This window comes from Saccostrea echinata, unplaced genomic scaffold, assembly GCF_033153115.1.
Source record: "Saccostrea echinata isolate AGI-Se365-2 ecotype Australia unplaced genomic scaffold, CSIRO_AGI_Sech_v1 ptg000017l, whole genome shotgun sequence".
In the NCBI taxonomy this organism is placed as follows: Eukaryota; Metazoa; Mollusca; class Bivalvia; order Ostreida; family Ostreidae; genus Saccostrea; species Saccostrea echinata.
The window spans coordinates 7,694,492-7,718,667 of NW_026889766.1; the positions used below are offsets into that span (position 1 = coordinate 7,694,492).

Here is a 24,176-nt window from a genome sequence, read left to right on the forward strand (position 1 = left end):
CTCTCATATTTCACATGTGCATTGCCTTTCCATTTTTCCCCTTGTTATCTTGACCCTGAAGTTAACCATTGGTAATAAAGTTTGAATTAGAGACATTAAAACTCTGGAATTTCACAAATGCATAACCTATGACATTTCTGAATAAACTTCGTTTAAGTCTTGAATTTTCACCTTCTTTGTAGAAAAATTAACCTTTGTCTTATCTTTTGCATCTGAAAAGGCATTGATAGTTTTACTTGTGTATTACCTGAGTCAAGACCTTTTCAAATGACCCTCAATTTTTGTTTCATGACCTGAAATTTGATCTACAATTCCAACATTTCTAACTTGCTGATTTTCTCACCAAAAGAGACATGGCTTTCATGACCTTGCAACAGAATATATTAATTCAAAAATATAAAACTTTTTTCCCGCATTGTTGGCATGCAAAAGAGTAACAATATCCCATAGACCATTGCACCCAAACCATTAACACCCCAAAAGCAGTTAACCACAATTCTCTGGAATATGCCTGCTTAATAATTCTATTAATTTTTTTTAACTAGCACGGTAATTCATCTAAGACTTGCATGATGTTAAATGAAAATAGATTTTACTGGAAAGATCACCTAACATTTTATGATTAACATCGGTTTACTCTTTTTGCTAGAGTGCAATATATCATGTTTATTATTCGAAATCATTAATCTCACGAAAGGTACAATCCTGTGATTGTTATATTTTATGTAACAAACGAGGCAAATTAAATATTTTTAACAGTTGATTATTCTAAGATTAATATTAAATCCTGATTTTTAAAAATTAAGTTGTGTTTCCATATCTAGCACATATTAATTGTAAACTGTATTATTCAGAAAAGGTACACATTGTCATGTATACAGTTATACATGCATACGTAAGATATAAATACCAATGGGTTTAACATCACAGTTGTTTTTTTTTAACCTCAAAAGCTGGGGATGTATAGTCATTTGGGTTCCGGCCATATGCACGTCCTTCTATACGTCCGTAACACCTAGGTTACCCATCTCTTACCCGCCACTCCTCATATACATGTGTACCACCGTATAAACTTTAATCAGATTTTCACTGAATCTTAATTCAAAATGCATCTGTGCACATTCTATTTTATTTTTTGATCGGAAAGATATCCATAGCAAGGCATGGAGACTGTCATTCTTTCTATAATATGGGGGGTACGCATCTCTTATCTGCAACTCCTCTTATCCCAAAGAATAAAATTTAACGAAACTTTCACAGAATCTTTACTACATAATGCCATTATGACCTCTATTTTATGTTCTGTTCGGACAGACATTCAAGGTTTTCCCATTGTGACGCATAAATTTAGTCACTATACTCATATGGGAGCGGGGGTATCATTTTGTGATGTCCGTGCTCACGGTACTTCTAGTTTCTTTTGTGGCGTGAGGAAACACTCATATTTTGATTTATAAGCTAAATTTGAAGAATATAGATATTTAGAAATACATTGTTGGCTCTGGAAAAATATGGAATATTAATAACTATAGAAAAAAACTAGGGATGCCAAAATATTTTTTTTCCTCAGTCGATCATTCGATTGCATTATTTGAACGATAGTCGAATATTCGGAACATTTTCTGAAAATAAAATTTTATTTCAAACTTCATTGGTACATACTCAAAAACCTTTTTACTTAAATCTATTTAAAAAGTAACATCAAATTAATGCAACGTAACGCGTGGATAACATGATTCTATGAAATAAATTTAGAAACCTAATTCTACAAAATTTATTATTTCCCCGTCAATAGAATTCATAAATCGGTCTGTACATGCAGTCATTTTTTATTTAGCAAGCATTAAAAAATACCAGCCGATATTTATTTAAAGCTTATTATAAAATAAAATGGAGGGGGGGGGGCTATCAAAATGTCCTCAAACAGTTTAAAATGTAAGCGCATTGTTTTAATAATTATCGAAGTATCAAAACAGGTTTATTCCTTGCATTTGAGCAAACTGAAGATAACAAAGATAATTGGTATATGGTATAAGATCAAGTCCAATTAATAATTTTACAAACAAAGCCCATTATATTGGTTGGTAATTTATCACAAAAACAACACAGGCAGTTACTGACAATTAATTCTCGCAGTAGTGAAGCACTTATAATTGCTGTACTTTCTATACGTACATGGAAAATCTACCGTTTTTTGTTGAAGAAAATTATCGACTGTCTATGAGGAAAGACTCTTTCTCAATTTTTTGATGAGAATTCCATCTCATCTATCACTCATTTATTGCATTCATTTAGTTAAAATAATATTCGAATGTCGTTTCATTATTCGATCGTCGGTCCATTCTACTGATAGTCAAATAGTCGACCATTCGTTGACATCCCTAAAAAAAACTGTTCAAAGCGGCCTGGTCTGTTCCCAGCTGGCCGTGGTCTGCAACTAGAATTATGCATATCACATGTCGTTAAACATACATCACTCTTTTAATGTTTTTACTCGTATTTAAGAGGATATAGGTACATTCTCTTCTCTAGACTTCTCTAGACTTAATTTGAAGACTGGTCACTAATGCTAAGATTGAGTTAAATGTACCTCGTCACCACTAATGTTGACTTTAAACATTTTCCGTGCATAAACATCAACCAAAAAGGTCCCTTTAAATGGGCTTTTCTCTTTATATGTGATTTGTAGAAGAATTAATATTTAGAAAGGTTGCTTGATGACTACTTTAAATGTAGCTTTCGTGTTTCATCATATTTTTTCCACAGAAACCCCCCCCCCCCCCCCAATTATTTACTTGCAAAATAAAACACTTTGAAGAGATATTGTCAGAGATTTTGCATCTATATCAACATTGCATTGAATTTAGCTTTGAAAAAAAAATATTCTTCCATTTACTATTAGTAAGTTTATTTATTTCCTAAACTTTCGCACAGACCATGACCTGGTATATTTAAAATCCAAAGATTTCCTTCCATGGCTATGCTACGTGACCTCATTCAGAAGTTTAAACTGTTGTAGGTAGTCGATAAAAATTTACTTCCCGGATTCAAATTACCCATATTAAACGGAATGAACGGTTCAGTTTGGCTGTTTTATTGTTTTGGAGGATTTCTATTGTCCGGAAATATTGTTTTTGCTTATGGTAAGATTTGTTGTCAAATGAGTTCCTTCGAAACTTCTCTTTCTCTCTCTGTGAACGGAAACAGCGTAAATTAAATACTGCAGATCGCTAGATTTTAGAGTCCTCATTTTTGCAAAACATTACTGTAACTCTAACAGTGGGGCGAGAATAAATGTAGTAATGGTAGGTACACGTTGTAACAATATGTACCGTCACAAGTACATACATGTAAGAGGAATATTTTTTAAAATCCACTTTAAGGATTTATTTTTCCTACATTGAGTTAATAATAAGTTGAAAACAATTCTGAAAAGTTATTTCACCTGCATCTGATTTCCGCTCAAGTGAACATAATATTCAGGCACAAAGAATCGGAGAAGAGAAAGGGATTGTTCCCCCTTTTCTGAATGTAAATTTTACAATTTCTAGTTTGAAAACGTTCATTGGAAGTTCGTAACAACCCCCTCTTTCTTATACAGTGTAAAAAATCTCACCTGCTTGAGTGGACAAGATGAACATAGCATTTAGACACATAGAATCAGGGCTGGGGTGTCCTTCCACTTCCCTTTCGATTAACGTATTTTTAAAAAATATTTTGTTGCGCTTGAAAATGGTCATTGCAAGTCTGGTTGTCCTACCGCCAACTTTTTGATACAGTAGAGTAAAAGGAAACCCCCCTTACATCAATATTTTTTTTGAGGGATTCATCAAGATATTTCTAAGGTAATTTGTTATTTTGCCTCTTATAATGCGCCATTTCCCCTTTCGATGCTATGCCTGACATTTATTTTTTCTACATTGCACCAAAACTAGATTTCAAATGAAAAATTAATACTGGTTATGCTTATGTTAACTCCGATTCTTTCACTGTGCTTGGCTAGGACTGGAGCAAATGTAAACAAGAAACTTGATATGTCTGCTTAATCAGTTTGTATCAATTTAATCGTTGAATCATATAATAAAACAATTATTGCTGTTTTTTCTGTCAGGACGATCAGTGATTTTCCACCATCGAAAAACAATGCTTCCCTCGCCATTTGAGCTCGATAAATCGATTCTGAATCATTGCATTGACCTTAAAAACAGCAATAATTGTATAATGTAATGAGATCAACATATCATCGATTTATTCCCAATTTAGCTCATCAGTCATTCTACGATAAATGGACCAATTCAGAGTAAAAAACATGAAAAAAAAATTATTGTTTCAAATAGCAAAATGAACATCATAATTCTCTAAAGGACATATCAGTGAACTTGAAAACAAAGAATTGTCCACAAATCTGGTATCGTTAACTCTTTACAACAATTTCAAGATACCATTGCCTTTAAGGTAATGTTACGGAAGTTAATGCTTGATCAAGCATTATTATTTTTTTTAAATAAAGCTGAATTTGACTAATTTCTCGTTTCTGATGTTCAGTAAAGAACGCTGAGATATGATTCATGAAGTCTCGCATGAATCCGAATTTAAATTAAATTTTCTGGAAAAATATCGTTATGGAAGTTAATAGTTACGGAAGTTAATTCCCAGCAATAAAAGTTAAAAATTCTCTTCAATAGTTAAAATCAAAGTTTGTTTTAGAATATTAAACAAATGTATGAAGCATTTCGCTCCCAAAATGATAAATTTTTTTTATACCTTTTTTAATGCAAAATCTTTCCTGAATTACCGTTACGGAAGTTAAATTCTTTAGAGAGACAACTGTTTTTGTCCAATTCATTTTGTTATGTCTACAAAGTAATCGTCTATAATAGCTGACTCGCAACTAGAATCGATGATATAAGGTTCCGTGGTCACTTTCAGATAAGTTTAAGTTCTTTTTGAAATCATTCTATGCATGAAATTTAAAACAAAATCGTTACGGAAGTTAATCGAATTTTAGCGACATGCTTATGATTTCACATGAAAGGAGTGGTTTGATTTCTTTTTATACAGGATAAAAAACTTTTTTTAACATTCATTGCAATCTAGTCGGAAAGCTTTTACGGCTGAAAATTTCATCTTGAAATTTGTACATTAATGAAGCGACATTAAGATCTGCAGTGGAAAACGTTTTTCAACATTACCTTATGTTCATATCAAAACTTTAACTGCATATATATCGGTTAATATTTACTAAACCATGTGTGTATATTAAATCTTAGAGTTGAAATCGACCTTAATATTTATAGTTAAGATATTACAACGGTTAATTTGTAAGCGACATAAAAAAATCTTAATTGGTCATGTTTTTGTAGAATGACTGCCAAGTGAGCATTTTGGCCAACAGGTCTCTTTATTTATTATTATTATTTTGCCCCCTAAAAAATTCAACTTTAATCCGCTTAAATCCACAAGGGGTCATTATTCTACGGGGGCATTTTTCTTCACGGGGGGTATGCAGATTTTTAGGGTGATGACACTCTTTCTACGGACAAAGGGGTCATTTTTTGACGTCGAATAATGACCGGGGGTCATTTTTCGCTGTTAAATAATGACCGGGGTCATTATTCGACGGCGAGGAATAACCCCCGGTCATTATTCTATAGGAGTCATTATTCGTCTTTACACCGGCGACAATACGTGTCGATAGACAATAATATGTGAAGTGAGTATAGGTGCATACAGTCGCCAACAAACAATATGTATAAAACGACAATGTGGACCGTCAAAAGAATTTTTTATGGCAAGTTTGGTTGAAATTGGTCCAGTGGTTCTGAGAAAAAGTTGAAAATGTAGAAAGTTGACAGACGACACACGAAAGACGGACACCAGACAACCTTTAATAAGAAAATCTCAGGTAGCTAAATCCATTACTACTTTCACTCAGAAAAATATTATTTATATTTATTTTTGTGCTTCCTTTTTCTTTCGAAGATGGAAAATTCTCAATTACGCTTTTTTTTAAATAAAAGCTGAAACAGGCGGATACATAAAAGGAATTTCACTTTTTGGTAAAATACAATATGATCCATTGTCTCTGATAGTCGAGCGGATTTTTTTTTACTAGCAATAAATTTAACTCAAACATTTTGACCATATAATTTACATATTCAAAGATAATGTAATTATGAAATATACAATTTTGTATACAAAATATACAATTTCCTGTTTGTCCTGATAAGTTTCTGTCCTGTCGTCCGTTTCGTCCATTCCACAGGCTGGAGGAGGACTCTGCGGCCCAATAGTGGCCTCACTACTACTCACCATGATTGGAGGGTGGACTCAAAGCACTTGGTGGCCTCACTACTGTAGATTAACTTTGAAGTATGGATGGGTGGAACATCAGAAAAGCTGGACCATTACATACATCATTTAAAAATGGAACATTAGAGCAAGCACTGCAAGTTATACTCTTAACTCGTAATGCTGGATATATACAAAAACAAAAACAAAAAAACAACAAAAACAACAACAAGAAAAAAAAAAAAAAAAAAAAAAAAAAAAATAGACGTCAGAGGAGCTAAAGGCGACCTTCTCTCTGGATTGCCTTGTCAAAACTAATCTTGTACGAACTGGCGGGTTTTAAAGTCCAATGAATTGAAGTTCAGTAAGGAATATTTACAATGATACTCATTTTAAAAAGAAAGGGTTCCCCAGTAGATATTTACATGAAATTCAAATTTCAATGTGACATCCATTTAAGGGTTTTTTCCCTTAATGACTGTACAAAAATGTTCTTTTTTTATTTTGCAGAAATTCTTCTTAATTTAACTAGTTATCTAATTTAACTAATTGGAATTTAACGTGGTTTCATTACATTTCATCATGTTGGCTTAAGTATAAATAACACATTTTGTTTTTCAGAAGTCAGCAATAGATTGAAAAGATTTACCTTCATATGGATAACTTAAAAATGTTTCCTACCTAAAATGACCGTTCACGGTAGCTCAGTCGGTAGAGCGCTCGCTCCGTGATCGGAAGGTCGTGAGTTCGAATCTCGGCCGCGACTGACCTAAGTCGATAAAAAATGGGTAGCAACTGTTCCTTCGCCATGCGCTCGGCACTTTGAAGTGAAAGTTGCGGGTCCTTCTGATGAGACCTTAAAAACCGAGGCCCCGTGTCACGGCAGGCGTTGGCACGATAAAGATCCCTCACTGCTCAATGGCCCTGAGTGCCGAGTAAAGGTCAAAATTTGAAGCCCTTCACCGGTATATGGTGACGTCTCTATATGAGTGAAAAATTCTCGAATGGGACGTAAAACAACATACAATCAACCTACCTAAAATGTAGAAATGTAAAAATGTTGTAATAATGTCATAAAATGTGTGCTAAACTTTGTATAGATTTATACAGAAAATAGCACAATGTCGCATTTGAACACCAAAAAATACATGTGCTTACAATTTCTTTTTTATTTTACGAATGTATTATATATGTTATTTATTTTCAAAATAAGTCAAATCCATACATCAAGTTTTTGTTTGTGTTATGTTACCTTAACAACTTTCTTCTTAAAACCCTAAGATAAAAAAATCACAAAAGATAATTTACATCAAATATGGTATGAATTTGTAGTTTCGATTTTCTAGATATTTTTTTGTTTAATATATACATATATGATATGTTTTACTATGTAAAAGAATAACTAAAAAGAGAAAAAAAGGCAACCACTTTCACCTCTTGCCCCCTCCCATTTCCTTCTAAACTGGCACAGCCTCTTGTTTGATGCTTGTGTTTGACAATTATAGAAATAACGTTAATATTTATTGAGGTACATGTAACATAGTGGTAGGGCGTTCGCTTCGTTATCGGGAGGCCCAGGTTCGATTCTCGTTCGTCGCGTCGCGTCAAACTTACGACGTAAACATAGTTACAGTAAAGTGACTGTTTCTTCTTCCCCAAGAACCCGACACTAGAATGAAAGTCACGGGGTCTTTCGGATGAGACATTAAAAACCAAGATCTCGTGTCACAGTAGGCGTTGGCACGATAAAGAATCATCACTGATCAATGGCCCTGAATGCCGAGTATAACTCCAAATTTGAAGCCCTTCACCGGTATATGGTGATGTCTCTATATGAGTGAAAAAATCTCGAATGGGACTTAAAACAACATACAATCAATCAATCAATCAGTCATATTTATTGAGTATCAATTGTGTACATTATTGTGCGCCATTCTACCAAGCCTTAAAAATATAAGCAGCCAGCAGTTCCATATATACTGGTTTACAAAATTGTATATATCAGTGTACACGTAAAATCCTCATAGAGGAAAAGAAAGCATAAAGACCAGCGCTTCCTTTTGAAAACTGAGTCTATGATAAATGTTAAAGAATATTTTGCTTTCCTAAATCCTAAAATTCCTTATACTGGTCTCAACATATATTATAGTTAATGTATTGGGTAATTTTTAACATTGGATTTGAAACTTTAAAAAAATATATGTTTTTGGAATAATTCTTCACCTTGTAAAATAGTAAGCATCAGGGGACATAAAACGTAAGGTATTCAATGTATATAATGAAGGAATTTTCAACAATTTTGAATCATCTTAAACTAGTTAAAATGAATTGCTAGATAACGATGAAAGTGAAATGAACCAAATTCAAATGACAGATAACATGTAAGAAGCCGGTCATTTTGCACCTTAAAAGTTTTTGAAGAGTTATCTGCCCTTGATGAAAAGAAGAAAATTTTAATTGTTTCAAAATATCTATAGTGAATGATTTATTTTATTTCATATTATAATAAAGAGAGAGTTTATACATATATTTACCAAGAGATTTGTATGAACTTCAAATTACTTTAATTTACAATATCTTAATAGCACATGCGCTGACCATAGACTTCAATGTTAACTTCAAGGTACAATTAATTGTACAGTAATCAGAATATGGTAAATTCCTTTAATGGAGTATTTTTGTTTGATAAAACCTTCAAAATGCTACCATGACTAAAAATATCGGACCATTCATTTATTAGGTATAAAAAATGTTCGTTATACATTGAATACCTTAATCCAATAATAGGATGTTTTTCTACAGAATAGTTTCATTTTTATTTACAGACAACATTGCATTAGGTAAGCTTGCCTGGCAGCAATATCAGTATCGTACCCAACCATGGGGAGCGGATAAAGCAGTGGATGGGCTGTATTCAGTCAGGTCAGCTGCAGGAGGACAATGTACAATATCGGGGAATCAAAAACAAACTGCAACCTGGAGGGTTGATCTAGGAGGAGTACTCAGTGTACATCATATAACTATCTACTTCAGGACGGACGATGTAGCGTGGAGTACTGTATAAAGCGCTAGTTTAAAAATTAATTTTAAAAATAAATATTGTAATGAAGTTGCACAAATCCATTTTGCATTCCCTTTCTTCTTAGAGACGTCTAACACTGTAATCCACTTTTGATATGTGTATCTGTGAAAATTAGTTTTTATTGTGTGTCTCCCTGTATAAAACATAATTATCAATTTTTAAAATTAATTTTATATACTGTAAATTAGTGAAATAATCAATGTTGAATTTCTTGAATATAAGAAAAACTTTTTTCTTATATGCGTTTTCTGCGATAATCTTGAATTCACGATAAATATGTGTAAAGATTTACATTTATAGTGAAATGAGCGTTTTCTGTACCACACTTAGCAATATTTGTTAGATAAATGTCCGTTGGAAAGGAAGTACTCAACAAGTTATACATGTGGATATTTCTCTTTTGTGCTCGCTATTGAGCTCAGTGGAAAGTTCATAAGTAATAGATATGATTAAAAAAATCAAAACGGCTTTGGAAACAAAGAAATACGAAATAATTCTAGTTTGGTTGAATTTTTGAGCTTTTTAAAATAAAAGTTTAATGTGTCAAGTATGACTGTAAATTCTGTAATTTTGGTTTTAGGCAGTCAGTGTAAAAAAAAAATTCTTAAAATTTCACATTATTTCTCGAAAAAAAAAACAAAAAACAATTTGATTTCCAGGATGAAAATTTTAAGTGAAATCTTATCTAAGACATTAAATATTAAAATGGTGCCGTTGAGAATAATCCTCTTTGCATTTGGAAACTTACATGTTTTTGACAATATTACATCTACATGTAGATAACAGACGTTTGATTACTTTTCTCTAGACGAAAATAATGGATACACGGACCACTTGCTTGGTTTCTCGATTTACATCTCAAACACAACCAACAAAGATGATGGCTATCTATGTTTTAAAGACACTAACTACACCAAGGCTACAGTACCGAATACTACTACAATAGAATGTATAAACCACGGACAGTACGTCATCTACTACAATGAGAGACTTTTTGGAGTTACCTACCCTGTTGGATATTCCAAGTACGCATATAACGAGCTCTGTGAACTTGAAGTTTATGGTAAGAAACACAACACAACAATAAAGTTCGGTAAACATGTAGGTATATTTAGATTATATATCTAATGGAATAAATTTTAAAGCAGAAAGATCTTTTATGGGACCTTGGGTCGATCTTCCAAACCTTATCAATCAGAATATTTTTTATGTCCTGTTAATGCAACAGTATAAAATATCAGAGAATAGTCACTGAAAAAGGATGGATTTTCAGTCGACGGAAAAGTAGGTAAATGGTAAATAAAATATCACAAAAAAATTAACTAGAAGGAGTGATGTTTCAGTGGTCATTTAGTCACCTTAATTGCAGATATATTTCAGAGGCCTTTCGGGTATTTTTTACCTGTTTCTATTTTACCTTATATACTTGATAATTTTTTTGGATAAATTTCCTATTGTAATGGTAGTAGAAAATCTAATTGTGTCGATAAAAAAGTCTTTTTAGCATTTTTCTTTTACACAGAGAAATAACGTTATAACGATGTGACGTTTTAGATTGACAGTGACTTTCTTAACGATGTGTTTTACGTTTTGACACTTGCGTTTGCTGTAGTTTGACTTTTATCAATCCTGTCAATAATTGTAAGTGAAATACAGCCAAGAATTTTAATTGAGTCCCATTTTCTGAACTAAAATGGTTTAACGTAGGTCGCGGGTTTGCGGGCCTTTTAAAAGTGTCCGAAAACATACCATGAAAATTAGTTATATGAATCCTCTACCTTTGTTTTACATTCTCTGAGAATTTTATAAAATTCGTCTGCATCGTTTTTATGTAATTAAATCCCAAACATGCCATCGTTGTAGTAACATTTTCGACGTTATTGTATTGAATTATATAGGAAAAACGTCGATTTCGGCTCGTTTTCAGGCAAGATTTCTTTTAAAAAAATTTCATTAAGTTTTAAATGGTGGAGACGAAATTGTTTCCCCTTTGGTATCTTAAAATAGAAATGATTTGAAATAAATCTATGTGAAAAAATTAATATGTCTTCGGGTTTATTTTCTCGTAATTATGTTCCCCAAACGAAGTTTGGGAACATATTGTTTTTACTCTGTTTCTTATTATTATTATTAAGGTCTTCCGTCTTCACGGAAGACCTTATAGTGATTCTACTGTTTCTTATTATTATTATTATTATTATTATTATTATTATTATTATTCTTTTTTTTGACCAAATTTTGTGCACGCGATTTCTCGAAAAGTATTCAGTCGTTTTCAATGAAACTTTCAGGAAAAGTCAGTCATTGTATGAACTTTGTTCATCACAAGGAAAATTTGGAAAATTCCATTTTGGTTCCAAGTTATGGGCAATTTCCTGATTTTAAAATGAAATTTTGTCGCCCCTTTTTCTCAAGAATGGCTAAAGATATGAACTGGAGACTTATTAGAGAGCATAGAACGTGACTTCTAAATTTGCAGAATTGCCTTTCCGTTCGTCGTCGGCACTTCCGGTCGTCACAGGAAGTGATCAAAGAAATCGTAAAATTTCAACTTTCTTTTTTTAAATCAATATTTACATCACATTATTGCATCTCTTATGTAGTTTCGAAATATGTTGGTCCCACTGGAAACAAAAACGTTAACTTCCCGTTATAAGAGAAAAACTACATAATTTTAGTATTTTTCTTTCCCATTAATATCCTTTGTAGATAAAGTATTTGAAATGAATTTTAAATATGTTATTTAGACTGCAAATATCTAGAGTCACGTCAAATTTCTTTGTAAAATTCACTTCCGGTCGCGTGTTTTCCTGTCCTCAAAATGAGAAGTTCTCTGAGCAAGATCTCGGAAACGGTGAGAGATTAAGACATCAAACTTATATGAGCAACAGACCTTAAGATGTAGGCAAAAGCATTTGGGTTCAGAGCGTCAGCCGTCACTTCCGGTCGTTACAGGAAGTGATCAAAGAAATCGAAAATTTCAACTTTTCTTTTTTTAATTAAAAATTGCATCACTTTATTGCATCTTTTTCGCAGATTCGAAAGATGTTGGTCTCACCGGAAACAAAAGTGACAACTTCCGGTTATAAGAGAAAAGCTACATAATTTGAGTATTTTACTTTTCCAACAATATTTTTTCTAGAAAAAGTATTTGAAATGAATTTTAAATATGTTATTTAGACTGCAAATGTCTAAAGTAATCGTAAATGTCTTTCAAAAATTCACTTCCGGTCGCATGTTTTCCTGTCCTCAAAATGTGAAGTTGTCTGAGCGAGATCTCAAAACCAAACGCGTCAGTCGTCACTTCCGCTTGTCACAGTAAGTGATCAAAGAAATCTAAAAAAAAATTAACTTTTCTTTTTTTAAATTAATGCTTGCATCACTTTATTGCATCTCTTTCGCTGTTTGGAAATATGTTAGATTCCACCGGAAACAAAAACGTCAACTTCCGGTTTTAGGAGATAAACTACTTTACTTTGATATTTAACTTTCTCATAAATATTGCTCATCGATAAAGTACTTGAAATGACTTTATGTATGTTGTATATACTGCAAATGTCTAGAGAAAAGTCAAAGATTTTTATAAAATTCACTTCCGGTCTCGTGTTTACCTGTCCTCAAAATTAGAATTTGATCTCACAATATTGCTCGGCAACAGTAAACGACTGAAGTCTAAAACTTTCAGGACTGATGGTCAGTCATCAGTTATATGAATCGTGAGAAAATCTTGTATCGCCGTTACTTCCGGTACTTCCGGTCGTGACCGGAAGTGATGTAAAAAATGAATGGTTAACGTTAGCAAGTTGAATTTTCACGCTGACGACCAGGGTTAAATTTCCAGAGTGTCTGAATTTCTTTTATCTCTTTTTCAGCTTGAATTTTTGTTTTTATTTTCAGAATCGGACGGAAGACCTCTCATTGCTCGCAATGAGTTTCTAGTTATTAAGTCTTCCGTTCACAACGGAAGACTTATAGTGATTGTATTGTTTCTTTTTATTAAGGTCTTCCGTCTTCACGGAAGACCTTATAGTGATTCTACTGTTTCTTATTATTATTATTATTATTATTATTATTATTATTATTCTTATTTTTTAGACAAATTTTGTGCACGCAATATCTCGAGAACTATTCAGTGGTTTTTCATCAAACTTTCAGGGATAATGCGCTTTCAAATGCCATTGTTACATTTGAAAGAGTTTTGGAGAAATTCTCTTCCAGTTCCAAGTTATGGACATTTTTCTGATTTTGAAATGAAATTTTATCCGCGCGAGATCTAAAGAACGGCTATAGATATGAACTGGAGACTTGTTGGAGAGCATAGAACATGACTTTTAAATATGCGGGTTTGCCTTTTCGTGCGTCGTGAGTACTTCCGGTCGCTACCGGAAGCGAATTTAAAAAGTCAATTTTTTCAACTTTTTGGTTTTTCAATATTTTTCTTTGATTTTTATAGGGGTAATAGAAACTCTTATTGTCATGCGTAATTTTTAATTTGTTTTTAAAACTGTCCACCAGAAGACATTTTAAAAATAGATTTTTTAGTCAAATTTTGTGCACGCAATATCTCGAGAACTATTCAGTGGTATTTCATCAAACTTTCAGGGATAATGCGCTATAAAATGCCATTGTTACATTTGAAAGAATTTCGGAGAAATTCGCTTCCGGTTCCAAGTTATGGACATTTTTCTGATTTTGAAATGAAATTTTATCCCCGCGAGATCTAAAGAACGGCTAAAGTTATGAACTGGAGACTTGTTGGAGAGCATAGAACATGACTTGTAGATATGCGGGTTTGCCTTTTCGTGCGTCGTGAGTACTTCTGGTCGCTACCGGAAGCGAATTTAAAAAGTCAATTTTTTCAACTTTTACGTTTTTCAATATTTTTCTTTGATTTTAGTAGGGTTATATTCCTTTATAGATGCAAGTTACCAAACATAATAGGTATCAGATTCCTTAAGCGTCATATGGCGAGACGTGTTTTGTTGCAAAACATTCCAGTCTTTTCATTAATGTTTCACTAATTGGAATAATCCACTTTGGGGGTAAAGAGGAATATGAAATGTGTAAGAAAACTTAGCGCTGCCTTTATGTTACTTGCCCGTATACGATATGTTATATGTACAGTGTGATAAATAAACATTCTTAGGCTCGAAAATCAGGCTATAGCAACATATATTTTTTTAATTTCATTGAAGCTATCACGTACACTTATTCAATTGAAGACACATTTCAAAGAAAAGGCGCGAAGATTTACTCGTGAAGTTTGGCGCGAAATAATGTATCGTGACCCGCCTTTCACAAATGGTCTGATGCAGTAGTGTAGAAGTACAGAAAAAGATTACACGGACATGTCTGTATTTGGAATTGCATAGAATAGAAAGTTGAATGCATAAAGAAAAAAGGAAGTAAACACAATAGTTTTTTTTTTTTAGTTTTTATTAGTAACAGATTATTTTCTCTGCTATCAGTTATTGTTAAAACTCAAGTAACAAATCCGATGTAAATCTATTAGCACTTGCACAAAATTTAGCTGGCTAATTTTCATCCTATAATTCCACACTAGAAGAAAAAAAATTAACCTGTCTGACACTCGTTACTTCAGGGAAAGAGTGCAAGGTAAACATCGATGATGGCTGGTACATTGCGCTAGTGTAGTGGTTTCAATATTAAAGAACAAGGTTCACTTAGGGCCTTTTTTGGCCCTGTGAACTCAGAAAAACTGAAACTGCTTCGTTTTAGTTGACAATGCATTAAATTTCATTTAGACCTTTGATGACTGCGTATCTATAAAAAATGACGTAATTTTCTGGCTTGCATATGCATTAAGACGTCATGAAATGCGTCATTTTCCTCATATCCTGAAAATTTCTACAAAACAGCCAATTTTTAAAGCTATTTTTCGATATTTAATATAGGGCGTAACCTCTGATCTTAAATATGCAACTATTAAATGATAGTACTATTTCTGAGGATTACAAAACCTGTTTTATTTTTCAGATCAGAGGGTGCGCACATATTATTTCTCTTCTGTGAAAGTACTTAAATATACTTGTTTTCCTTAAAATTCAAGAACATTGCAATTCCATGAAGCCTGTTTTCCAAGACCTTGGCTTTAAGGAGAAAACTTTTAATAGGAAACGAAAGCACTAAGTCTCTACTTCATCTTCATGTTTAAAATGGAGCATAAAGTGTTAGTCAATAAATTGGTATATCTACAGGGCTATTTTATGCATAAAGTGAACCTAGCTGTTTTTGGGCAGCCGATCTTGGTTTAATCCCGACTAAATCTGAATTTTTTGCTTAAATTTACGTTTTCATCTTTATCAATGATGTTGAACTTTTTTTTCTCTTTGTGAATTCTGTGCTCTTTTTTTTCATAAATAAAAAATCTTTTTAAAGACCCATATTAAATTTTATTAGATCTCTTTTGTAGTTTCGAAATATGTTGGTCCCAAGAAACAACGTCAACGTCTTCCGGTTATAAGAGAAAAACTACAAAATTTGAGTGTTTTTCTTTCCCATTAATGTCTTTTGTAGATAAAGTATTTGAAATGATTTCTAAATATGTTATTCAGACTGCAAATGTCTAGAGTAACGTCAAATATCTTTGTAAAATTCACTTCCGGTCGTGTGTTTTTCTGTCCTCAAGATAAGAAGTTGTCTGAGCAAGATCTCGAATACGGTAAGAGATTAAGACACCAAACTTATATGAGCAACAGACCTTAAGATGTACGCAAAACCATTGGGGTTCAGAGCGTCAGCCGTCACTTCCGGTCGTTACAGGAAGTGATCAAAAAATTCGAAAATTTCAACTTTTCTTTTTTTTAATTAAAAATTACATCACTTTATTGCATCTTTTTCGCAGATTCGAAAGATGTTGGTCCCACCGGAAACAAAAACGACAACTTCCGGTTATAAGACAAAAACTAAATAATTTGAGTATTTTACTTTCCCATAAATATTATTTATAGATAAAGTATTTGAAATAAATTTTAAATATGTTATTCAGACTGCAAATGTCTAGAGTAACCTTAATTATCTTTCAATGATTTACTTCCGGTCGCGTGTTTTCCTGACTTCAAAATGAGAAATATGAGCGAGATCTCAAAAACAGGTAAAAGATTAAAACACCAATCTTTTATGAATAATAGACTTTGAGGAGAAGACGAAACCATTTGGGTTAAACGCGTTAGTCATCACTTCCGCTTGCTACAGGAAGTGATCAAAGAAATCAAAAATTTCAACTTTTCTTTTTTAAATTAAAACTTGCATCACTTTATTGCATCTCTTTTCTGTTTTGAAATATGTTAAATTCCATCGGAAACAAAAACGTCAATTTCCGGTTTTAGGAGATAAAATGCAATATTTTTATATTATATAAAAATATATAAAAATATACTTTCTCATTAATATTGCTTATCGATAAAGTGCTTGAAATAATTTTATGTATGTTGTAGTTACTGCAAATGTCTAGAGAAAAGTCAGAAATTTTTATAAAATTCACTTCCGATCGCGTGTTTATCTTCCCCAGAATTAGAATTTGTTCTCACAATATTGCTCGGCAACAGTAAACGACTGAAGCCTAAAACTTTCAGGACTGATAGTCAGTCATCAGTTTATTTGAATCGTGAGAAAATCTTGTATCGCCGTTACTTCCGGTCGTGATAGGAAGTGATGCAAAAAAGTGAATGGTTAATGCTTAACACATTGGATTTTCACGCCGACGACCAGTGTTAAATCTCAGAGTGTCTGAATTTCGTTTATCACTTTTTCAGCTTCAATTTTCGTTTTTATTTTCAGAATCGGACGGAAGACCTCTCATTGCTCGCAATGAGTTTCTAGTTATTAAGTCTTCCGTTCACAACGGAAGACTTATAGTGATTGTATTGTTTCTTTTTATTATTATTATTATTATTATTATTATTCCTCCCAAATTTTGTGAGCGTGATTACTCAGAGATGGTTAGATAGATTTTCACAATTTTTCACATGATAGTAGGCTGATATATGAAGTTTATATAAAATTCCGTTTTTTGAAAAATTCACTTCCGGTCCGAAGTTACGGCCGAATTTCCAATTTTTAAATGGACTTTTGTCCGGAATTTTTCTCGGAAACGGTTTGAGCTAAAGATGTGAAATTTACAGGAGTATTAGATCATGACATTCTCTTTGTTTCGAAGTTGTTTTCGTGTGTTTCCGGTACTTCCTGTCCGAACCGGAAGTGAACTTGTGTTTGGTCAATTTTCAACTTTTTTGTTTTTTAATATTTTTTCAAGATATTATTATGTATAACAGAGGTTATTCTACAAATACTAAATATATAATTTGTTTTGAAATCAGATTTCACATTTTGTAGATTTTCGGTACCGTCATTTTCCCCATTTACCTAGTGTGTATACAATGGGCAAAGAAAGATAACTCTGACTTGTAAGTGAGAATGGAACTTTCGAGATAAAGGCGGAAATAGTATCGATGACGTCAGAGACATATACACTCTCCATATCAAAAATATTTAGACGTTCCATATGCACTCTTCTAAATGTAAGAGTACGTTGGTTACCGCTTCCAGTGCATGTATAGTTTAAAGTTGCCAGTGTATAAGTCTGTATTGACAGTTAATTGATTTACACATGAATATATCTAAAAAAAAAATTAATATATATGCTAGGTACCTAATTCAAGTAAATATATTATAAGCACTGAATATACATTTATAGTGATGGACAGGCATGCAGTTTTATCTATCTCGTATAGTAAGTTCAGAATACGATAGTTATAAGCCTTCTATAATGTAGACGATTTATTATTCTCTATGATTTGAATGCGAAATTATCCCGATTTCCGAGTTTTATTTTCAATATTAAAAAATATTATATACACTCAAAAAGGAATTGAGCGATAGAAAATTGTAATACAGTACTGTTTTAAAGCCTTTATAAATAAATTGATATCTGCCACTTAAAAGAAAGAAAATCAATCTATAGATTAGATTTGGTTATTACATGTATATTTGATAAAAAGTTAAATTATTTATGACACATGATTTATACTCTATATATACCCAAGGAATTATAAAAGATGTGAAAAGACGATTCTTGGATTCTTGTGAAATACTCAAAGAGTTAAAAAAAAAAATATGTGAAAACGCGATTCTGTGTGAAATAATAGTACGGTATATGTTTCTTTTGAAAAAAAAAAAACCATGATAAAAAAAATTGCACAGGTCTCTTGATATGTGGGATAAGTATACCTGAATGAACACAGTATATAATTATGTACATGCAACTGACGTCCGTACTTTTCCTTATAATTCATAAAACATAAAACTATCTAATTCCTTTGAAGCCTCCCCCCCCCCCCCCGTCTTGATTAATATTTGGAGACGTTCGTGCAGCTAGGCATTTGAATTATATATTCGTTTTAGATTTAAATCTGGAACATGTGAATATAATTACCATTTACATGTATACAGAATTTCATATTCTATAATGGTAGATTTGTCATTATGAAATGTTCAATTTTCGTCTGAGAGAGAGAAAGAGAGAGAGAGAGAGAGAGGGAGAGAGAGATTCCCTTTTAATCCCGATCCTCCTATCCATTTACATAGACCAAAAATTAGTTCTATATCGGTCACACCCATTCTTTATTAAATGTTTTCTGATTTCATAGTCAGTCATGGTCACATCCTGTATATTTTTCAGCTTAAAAAGTATCACACGAAGTGCAGGTGTGTTGACCTGTCAATCAAAATCCCTTGACGCTGTATGCACTGCAATTAAGTAGCCTGAGTTCGAAATGATCTTGAAGTATGATCTTTAAGTGAATCTGATGCAACAAACTTGTGAAAGAATAGAATAAAATAAAAAATAAAATATCTCGGTATTATGAACTTCGATTGTGGGACGTGGAAACCGGTCCTTTGGATGAGATCGTATAAATCGAGGTCCCTTTTCGCAGAAGGTGCTGGCATAAAAAAGATTCCCCACTGCTCAATTGCGATAAGTATAGGACAAAAATTTGCAGTCTCCACCGGCGAGTGGTGGCGTCTCCATGTGAGTGAAAAATTCTGGAGAGGGACGTTAAACAACATACGTATAATCAATCAATCAATCAATCGATTGCTGAAGAATTACTGTAATTGAATAATCTGTCTTATAGGTATGCTGTCAAATCTTGATATTATAACTTTACAAAACTCAGTGTGATACTAACTTTTTTATAACACCATCACAATTATGCCAAAATATACACACAATGAAGTTTATGATAGTACGGTGTTCGTTCGTCTGTTTGTTTGTCTTAGAAATGATTGCAAACAATTTTTTTTTAAATTGCTAATGATATACGTTTATCTCTTATAGGTGCCAAATGTATTATACAAGATTGATAATGAAAATCAAAGTACCTTAAGTACTGAAAGGACTTTTTTCCAGTTATTTTTTTCTTTCACAGTAAATATGATATGTATGTTTTTTACACAGAAAAAAAGCAAATTCTTACAGATTTAGAAGAACGGAAGACTTTTTTGTTGCCATGGCAACAAGAGTCTAGTTATTATTATTATTATTCCTCCCAAATTTTGTGAGCGCGATTACTCAGAGATGGTTGGATAGATTTTCACAATTTTTCACATGATAGTAGGCTGATATATGAAGTTTATATAAAATTCCGTTTTTTGAAAAATTCACTTCCGGTCCGAAGTTACGGCCGAATTTCCAATTTTTAAATGGACTTTTGTCCGGAATTTTTCTCGGAAACGGTTTGAGGTAAAGATGTGAAATTTACATGGGTATTAGATCATGACATTCTCTTTGTTTCGAAGTTGTTTTCGTGTGTTTCCGGTACTTCCTGTCCGAACCGGAAGTGAACTTGCGTTTGGTCAATTTTCAACTTTTTTGTTTTTTAATATTTTTTCAAGATATTATTATGTATAACAGAGGTTATTCTACAAATACTAAATATATAATTTGTTTTGAAATCAGATTCCATATTTTGCAGATTTTCGGTACCCTCATTTTCCCTATTTACCTAGTGTGTAGACAATGGGCAAAGAAAGATAACTCTGACTTGTAAGTGAGAATAGAACTTTCGAGGTAAAGGCGGAAATAGTATCGATGACGTTAGAGACATATACACTCTCCATATCAAAATATTTAGACGTTCTATATTCACTCTTCAAAATTTAAGAGGACGTTGGTTACCGCTTCCAGTGCATGTAAAGTTTGAAGTTGCCAGTGTAGTGTAAGTCTGTATTGACAGTTAGTTAATTTACACATGAATATATCTAAAAAAAATTAATATATATATGCTAGGTAGCTAATTCAAGTAAATATATTATAAGCACTGAATATACATTTATAGTGATGGACAGGCATGCAGTTTTATCTATTTCGTATATTAAGTTCAGAATACGATAGTTATAAGCCTTCTATAATGCAGACGATTTATTATTCTCTATGATCTGAATGCGAAATTATCCCGATTTCCGAGTTTTACTTTCGATATTAAAAAATATTACATACACTCAAAAAAGGAATTAAGCGATAGAAAATTGTAATACAGTACTGTTTTAAAGCCTTTATAAATAAATTGATATCTGCCACTGAAAAGAAAGAAAATCAATCTATAGATTAGATTTGGTTATTACATATATATTAGATAAAAGGTTAAATTATTTATGACACATGATCTATACTCTATATACCCAAGGAATTATAAAAGATGTGAAAAGGCGATTCTTGGATTCTTGTGAAATACTCAAAGAGTTAAAGAGTGTGTGAAATAATGGTACGCTATATGTTTCTTTTGAAAAAAAAACATGATAAAAAAATTGTACAGGTCTGTTGATATGTGGGATAAGTATATCTGAATGAACACAATTTTATGCAATGATATATAATCATGTACATGCAACTGACGTCCGTACTTTTCCTTGTAATTCATAAAATTATCTAATTCCTTTGAAGCCCCCCCCCCCCGTCTTGAATTTGAATTATATATTCGTTTTAGATTTAAATCTGGAACATGTGAATAACATTACCATTTACATGTATACAGAATTTCATATTTTATAATTATGAAATGTTCAATTTACATGTCTGAGAGAGAGAGAGAGGAGAGATTCCCTCTTAATCCCGATCCAGACCAAAAATTAGTTCTTTATCGGTCACACCCATTCTTTACTAGATGTTTTCTGATTTCATAGTCAGTCATGGTCACATCCTGTATATTTTTCAGCTTAGAAAGTATCACACGAAGTGCACGTGTGTTGACCTGTCAATCAAAATCCCTTGACGCTGTATGCACTGCAATTAAGTAGCCTGAGTTTGAAATGATCTTGAAGTATGATCTTTAAGTAAATCTGCTGCAACAAACTTGTGAAAAAAATAGAATAAAATAATAAATAAAATATCTCGGTATTATGAACTTCGACTGTGGGACGTGGAGACCGGTCCTTTGGATGAGATCGTATAAATCGAGTTCCCTTTTCGCAGAAGATGCTGGCATAAAAAAGATTCCCCACTGCTCAATTGCGATAAATGCCAAAGTATAGGACAAAAATTTACAGTCTCCACCGGCGAGTGATGGCGTCTCCATGTGAGTGAAAAATTCTGGAGAGGGACGTTAAACAACATACGTATAATCAATCAATCAATCAATCAATCAATCGATTGCTGAAGAATTACTGTAATTGAATAATTTGTCTTATAGGTATGTTGTCAAATCTTGATATTATAACTTTACACAACTCAGTGACTTTACGTTTAATGTGATACTAAATTAATTCATTATATTTTTTATAACACCATCACAATTATGCCAAAATATACACACAATGAAGTTTATGATAGTACGGTGTTCGTTCGTCTGTTTGTTTTTCTTAGAAATGATTGCAAACATTTTTTTTTTAAATTGCTAATGATATACGTATATCTCTTATAGGTGCCAAATGTATTATACAAGATTGATAATGAAAATCAAAGTACCTTAAGTACTGAAAGGAATTTTTTCCAGTTATTTTTTTCTTTCACAGTAAATATGATATCTATGTTTTTTACACAGAAAAAAGCAAATTCTTACAGATTTAGAAGAACGGAAGACTTTTTTGTTGCCATGGCAACAAGAGTCTAGTTATTATTATTATTATTATTATTATTCCTCCCAAATTTTGTGAGCGCGATTACTCAGAGATAGTTGGATAGATTTTCACAATTTTTCACATGATAGTAGGCTGATATATGAAGTTTATATAAAATTCCGTTTTTTGAAAAATTCACTTCCGGTCCGAAGTTAAGGCCGAATTTCCAATTTTTAAATGGACTTTTGTCCGGAATTTTTCTCGGAAACGGTTTGAGGTAAAGATGTGAAATTTACAGGAGTATTAGATCATGACATTCTCTTTGTTTCGAAGTTGTTTTCGTGTGTTTCCGGTACTTCCTGTCCAAACCGGAAGTGAACTTGTGTTTGGTCAATTTTTGACTTTTTTTGTGTTTTGATATTTTTTCAAGATATTATTATGTATAACAGAGGTTATTCTACAAATACTAAATATATAATTTGTTTTGAAATCAGATTCCACATTTTGCAGATTTTCGGTACCGTCATTTTCCCTATTTACCTAGTGTGTAAACAATGGGCAAAGAAAGATAACTCTGACTTGTAAGTGAGAATAGAACTTTCGAGATAAAGGCGGAAATAGTATCGATGACGTCAGAGACATATACACTCTCCATATCAAAAATATTTAGACGTTCCATATGCACTCTTCTAAATGTAAGAGTACGTTGGTTACCGCTTCCAGTACATGTATAGTTTAAAGTTGCCAGTGTAGTGTAAGTCTGTATTGACAGTTAATTGATATACACATGAATATATCTAAAAAAAATTAATATATATGCTAGGTACCTAATTCAAGTAAATATATTATAAGCACTGAATATACATTTACAGTGATGGACAGGCATGCAATTTTATCCATCTCGTATAGTAAGTTCAGAATACGATAGTTATAAGCCTTCTATAATGCAGACGATTTATTATTCTCTATGATTTGAATGCGAAATTATCCCGATTTATTTTCGATATTAAAAAATATTACATACACTCAAAAAGGAATTGAGCGATAGAAAATTGTAATACAGTACTGTTTTAAAGCCTTTATAAATAAATTGATATCTGCCACTTAAAAGAAAGAAAATCAATCTATAGATTAAATTTGGTTATTACATGATTGTATATTTGATAAAAAGTTAAATTATTTATGACACATGATCTATACTCTATATACCCAAGGAATTATAAAAGATTTGAAAAGACGATTCTTGGATTCTTGTGAAATACTCAAAGAGTTAAAAAAAATATGTGAAAACGCGATTCTGTGTGAAATAGTGGTACGCTACTTGTGTATATGTTTCTTTTGAAAAAAAAAAAAAAAAAAAAAAAAAAACATGATAAAAAAAATTGCACAGGTCTCTTGATATGTGGGATAAGTATACCTGAATGAACACAATTTTATGCAATGATATATAATTATGTACATGCAACTGACGTCCGTACTTTTCCTTATAATTCATAAAACATAAAACTATTTAATTCCTTTGAAACCTCCCCCCCCCCCCCCGTCTTGATTAAAATTTGGAGACGTTCGTGCAGCTAGGCATTTGAATTATATATTCGTTTTAGATTTAAATCTGGAACATGTGAATATAATTACCATTTACATGTATACAGAATTTCATATTCTATAATGGTAGATTTGTCATTATGAAATGTTCAATTTACGTCTGAGAAAGAGAGAGAGGGAG

General features: G+C 32.3%; 1 protein-coding gene across 1 annotated transcript in view; it reads left to right on the forward strand.

Annotated features, from left to right (window-relative positions):
• The first annotated feature begins 6,374 nt into the window (after window positions 1–6,374).
• LOC133189313 (multiple epidermal growth factor-like domains protein 10) overlaps window positions 6,375–24,176 on the forward strand; it is a 53,430-nt gene continuing 35,628 nt past the window's right edge. The window contains exons 1-3 of the mRNA XM_061324706.1: window positions 6,375–6,468; window positions 9,117–9,344; window positions 10,182–10,436. Of these exons, the coding sequence (XP_061180690.1) occupies window positions 6,375–6,468; window positions 9,117–9,344; window positions 10,182–10,436 (577 nt within the window). The remainder of the gene's footprint in view (window positions 6,469–9,116; window positions 9,345–10,181; window positions 10,437–24,176) is intronic.